A 5036-nucleotide genomic window follows, 5' to 3' on the forward strand; every position below is an offset into this window, starting at 1 on the left:
CCCATAACATAGTGTTAATATTCAGGAGCTTATGGAGTTTGGTTTGAGGGCAAAGTTTTAAATCTCCCACTACAGCTATTTGAGGTAGGGTACATCTATTTGTACTCATGTACAATTTAGCTGCTACAATCTCATTTAGCTCCGTTATTAGCTCTTTTAGAGTTCTACCGCCAAACCTCTTAGCCTGATATTTAAAACATTATTTGAGGGTTGAGACAGCTTGGACCCAGAAGGACCCACATTGGAAGAAAACATGCCGTGTAGATATAGTTTCATTCCATTTGCTCAAAATGAGCTGATGGGGTCGACCCACTTCAACCTAGACCAGAGCAAAAGAGGCCTTTTCGACCTAGCCCAAGACCGACGGGTTAAACCCGACCCAACACTCATTTAGGGTCGAGCGTGGTGCTAATTTTTGTGGCTCGAAAAAAATGGGCGGACTTGAGCTCGGCCCAAATAATTAAATCAATTACATTTGCATTAAAAAAAGATGGTGGCCCGGCCGAGCTTGAGCCCATCCCAAATTGAGCCCAATTTTGTTGGCTTGATGGAGTTAATGGGCGGGCTTGGGTGAAGATTTTAGGTCCGAAAGAAACCAGACTTTTTGCCAGCCCTGCCCGACCTGAGGTTTGCTTATGTCTACTTCAACCCTGTGTGGCATTATCTTGAGTTTGTCCTGGGAGGAGGACAGGCGAAGACGCTGGTGTAGGCGGCATCAGGGAGGTGAGCGATAGTTGGTGCAAGCGAGCTCCGACAGAGGAAGGGATAAAGCAGGTGGTGGCGGACCAACGTAGGGGCTGCAGAGGTGGGGCTGGCTCATGGGCCCATGGAGGAGGCCGGCGCAAACCCAGACCAAAACAGACGCTAAAATCCATTGTTATTGTGTTAGATGGCATGCTAAGCTAGAACATCATAAGCTTTTGAAAATTAATATAAAAAATCATGTAAACCTAGCTTTCAAAAATCAACCTTGATTCTTAATTAGTACGATGTGATTTATATGTTAATCAATTTAAGCATTAAAAAAATTGTATCTACAACACAATAGTATTAGGCCTTCCCCTCCCCCCGCGCGCGGCCGACCAACTTCCCACCGCACTACCGCAGACCTCACCTATCAAAACCCTCGCCGCCGCAACCACAAATTCCGCCTCCGATCTCGGTTCCGGCGGCCGTGAAGGAGCGGCCGCGTCGCCATGGAGGACATAGCTGAGATGCTGGTACGCGGCTTGGATTTCTTTATGATGGACAGCACCATGCTCAGTTTCACGAAGAGCGCCTTCACCAACCTCCCCCACCCGCCCGCCGCCACCGACGCCCCCCTCTCCGGCGCCGTCCCGGCGAGGGCCCCTGACGGAGTCGACCGGATCAGCAGCCTCCCCGCCGGGACCCTCCGCGACATCGTCTCCCGCCTCCCCGTCAAGGACGCAGCGCGCACCACCGTCCTCTCCAAGCGATGGCGCCGCGTCTGGCACACGACGCCGCTCGTCCTCGTTGACGCCCACCTCCTCCCCAGCGCCCCCATCGGGACCAGCCGCAGCCGTCCGTTCTGCCTCCGCGCCGACCCGCGCGACCTCTTCGGCGGCCCACGCGGCCTCCCCGACGCGGTGTCCACCGTCCTCGCCGCGCACCCGGGCCCCTTCCGCTGCGTCTACCTCACCGGCACCCCGATGGAGACGCACCGGGACGAGCTCGCGTTCTGGCTCCAGCACCTCGCCGCCAAGGCCGTCCAAGAACTCTTTTTTATCAACCGCGCAAGGACGATGGACAACGACGCGCATCTCCCCGCCACGCTCTTCAGGTGCACTTCCCTCACCAAACTCTACATCGGCTTCTGGTGGTTCCCGGAGACGGCCACCCTCCCTCGCACCGTCGCGTTCCCCTACCTCCGGGAGCTCGGTCTCTTTTCCCTCATCATGAAGGAAGAGGACCTCGCATTCCTGCTGAATAGATGCCCCGTCCTGGAGAAGCTCCTGATTGACGGAAGCCGGTGGCCGGTTTGCCTCCGCATTCGGAGCCACAGCCTACGGTTGGTGGAAATGTGCCAGTGTCTCGTGGCAGAAATCACATTGGCGCACGCTTCACGCCTGGAGCGGCTCTTGTTGTGGGAAGCTTGGGGTTATGGTGGTGATATCACCAACATGTCCTCCAAGATAAAGATTGGCCATGCTCCGAAACTGCGCTTCCTGGGATTTTTGGTGCCTGGAATGCACAAATTGGAGATTGGGAACACCATTATCAAGGTGGGAATCATCATCATTTTCGTTTCCTTGTGAATGTGGTTTTCATTCTGAATCCTGGTGGTTATATGGAAAAGCCTTTTCTTGTAGAACAGTTGTCTTGCAATGTTTGATCTTTGTTTCTTCTTTCCATTCCATGCAACCACAAATTGCATCAATTGCAGGCTGAGACTAAGGCAAGCCCAAACACCATTGTCCCTAGTGTCCAGATGCTGGCAGTTCAGGTCAAACTTGGAACCCGCATTGAAACCAGGATGTTGCCGAGTTTCCTCAGGTGCTTTCCCAATGTCGAGACACTCTATGTCAAGGTAAAATTTAACCTGAATACTCCAATTTGTATTTGCATCGGATGAGACTGCTAATCCATGACTCATCATCTATGTGCTCTGATTGATTTAATTTGCAGTCCGAGAATGATGACTACAAGTTCTGGGGACCTCAATCAACTGGCGCTGGCAAACTTAATCTCAAGTTCTGGAAGGAGGCAGGGTACATTGAATGTGTTCAGCGACATATCAAGAAGGTGGTTCTCCGTGAGTTCCGTGGGACGAGAAGTGAGCTTGACTTCCTCAAGTTCATCGCTGAGCATGCACAAGTTCTTGAGAAGATGGTGATTGTGTTGACCCATGGACATTCCCCTTCGGATCCAATCGCTACCAACCTGAGGACTAAAATGGCTTCTGCAAAATGGGCCAATTCATGCTGTGAGCTGATGATTTTTCAATCTCCATTTCATTCAGAAGGTACAGCTTGGTGCTACCTAGCAGCATTTGATCTTTCTAACCCAGAACCTTTTGACGTGTTGAAATGTATTGATGGGAAATGTCAAAGTCATTAGTGTGCTTGTTCCTGATCTACATGCAGTTCACTGTTTTAGATTGTTGGTGATGTGTTTTTTGATGATTTGTGAAGCGTTCTACGCCATGATTCAGTGACTTTTAAATGTCGAACTTATTTAGCAGCATCATATAGCTTGGTGAAGTTCTGTTGGTTGTGTAATCTATTTTCTGGTTCCAGTGATATGCATTTGACATCTTCTGCTAAATGTTCGCTGATTGCTGATGTAAAAAATTTATGCTTTGCTTGCCATATACCAATTAGCATTAGTGTTTGCTTTAAAATATTCCATTTGGTGTTGCATGTTATATCAATACTGGTTTAAATTGGTTTTGCTTGTTACATTCAGATTTTCACCTCCTAGTTACATTATCATGTACTAGGAAATATGCCCGTGCGTTGCACGGGAGGAAAAAAAAAATCGCACACCCTAATACACATGGCACAAAACTTGGGTTTTAAATTGATGGTGCTGTTTGTCAATTTTCAATTAGGTCTTTGCCAAATTGAATTACTAAATTATTGAATATAATTTTTTTCTCCCCGCATGGTGCATGGTCATGTCCCATGTCAAGCGAGCCTCGCTGCTCCACGGTGGCCTGCGCATGCGCTGTTGAGTCGACACGCTCACCGCACCGGGTGAATATTACCGAAGGACCCACCAGCAGTGACGGGTGGAAGACATGGGTCTAGCGGCTGTAGCGCCTGCTTGATCCACTGCCCTTGGGAGTGTTTGTTTTCGATTCTAGCTGATTCCTGCCAAAATAATCGAGCAAACTCCACCAAAATGGTCAGACGACGTCAACTATATTTGTCAATTATCAGTAAATATATGCTATATGAATATGTAAAGGAGGTTTCCAACAAGAGAACTGCACGAGAATTATGATTTAAAAGGAAAATAATTGTACATTTTCTATTTTTATAAGACACATGACTGATGCCAGTCCAATGAGAGAGAGGCAAGTAGATAATCAAATGTTCACGCGGAATTAGGTGATCACTCATGTAAAACACAAAAATCAATCATATAATCCTCAAATTCACTAATCTTCATACTTGTGATACTATATTAATTGAGTTGTATTTCTATGTGACGCTATTAGTCTATTATATATAGAGAGAAAACAAAACTTGAAAGAAAAAAAAAAGACATTAGGCATAAACTCACCACATGTAGACGAAGGGCAAATTGCTTCTTACTTGCCAGATCAGTCACTCAATCTCAACCTGCAACTCATTAAAGCTCTCCTTCTCCCTAATGTTTGCATCAACAACAGCCTTGCTTTTCAGAAGAGGCAGTTCAAAGGTGTTAATTTCCTGTAGGAAGGCTTTGTACCGTCTCTCGCAGTCACTTGTGTTATCTGCATCCTTATCAATCTCTGTGGCAACGGACATGAACTTCTTCTGAAGCTTCTTTAGTGGTGGTTCACCCCTGGTAGTAGTTGTCCTAGTCAGAAGCCTGTGCTTAATGATCGCATCGTCCTCCTGTGGTCCAAATGCAAAATGTGCAGACATTTATTCACCCCTTCCAGCAACCTTCCTCCCTTTGGCAAGCATTTCACAATGCGGGATCCAATAACTGAAACCAGCATATAGGTTGTTTTATTCACGAATCACGATATAACAAACTATATACAACTACAAATTTGAAAGCCTACATAGATACATGCATTACCCATAAAACATTTGTTCTGCTAAGCTGTAGTATAAATGCAACAGAGGGAGGGGGAGAGTGTGAATCAAAGCAGAGCCAGATCAAAAAAAGCAGGGTCATCATAATTAACGGAATGGATCAAATGACTACTAACAGTAAAAGAGCAAGTTTCTACAGCAAACTGCCATATATAATCTAACAGTACAGGCTACTCACTGTATTTTTCTATTTGCCTATGCAAAATTTTCAGTAACAAAGAAATAACATTTTCTTAACAATTAAATTTTAGCACATCAGGCTCA

The 5036-nt window shown here is 46.6% G+C and overlaps 1 protein-coding gene across 1 annotated transcript; it reads left to right on the forward strand.

Annotated features, from left to right (window-relative positions):
- Positions 1–1094: 1094 nt before the first annotated feature.
- LOC101754768 (F-box/LRR-repeat protein 13) lies at positions 1095–3518 on the forward strand. The gene is made up of 3 exons (XM_012846914.2): positions 1095–2243; positions 2405–2548; positions 2647–3518. Exons 1-3 carry the CDS (start codon positions 1197–1199, stop codon positions 3076–3078), a joined length of 1623 nt encoding a protein of 540 aa, XP_012702368.1. The 5' UTR covers positions 1095–1196; the 3' UTR covers positions 3079–3518.
- The last annotated feature ends 1518 nt before the right edge of the window (positions 3519–5036 follow it).

Source organism: Setaria italica, chromosome I (assembly GCF_000263155.2).
Source record: "Setaria italica strain Yugu1 chromosome I, Setaria_italica_v2.0, whole genome shotgun sequence".
NCBI classification, from domain to species: Eukaryota; Viridiplantae; Streptophyta; class Magnoliopsida; order Poales; family Poaceae; genus Setaria; species Setaria italica.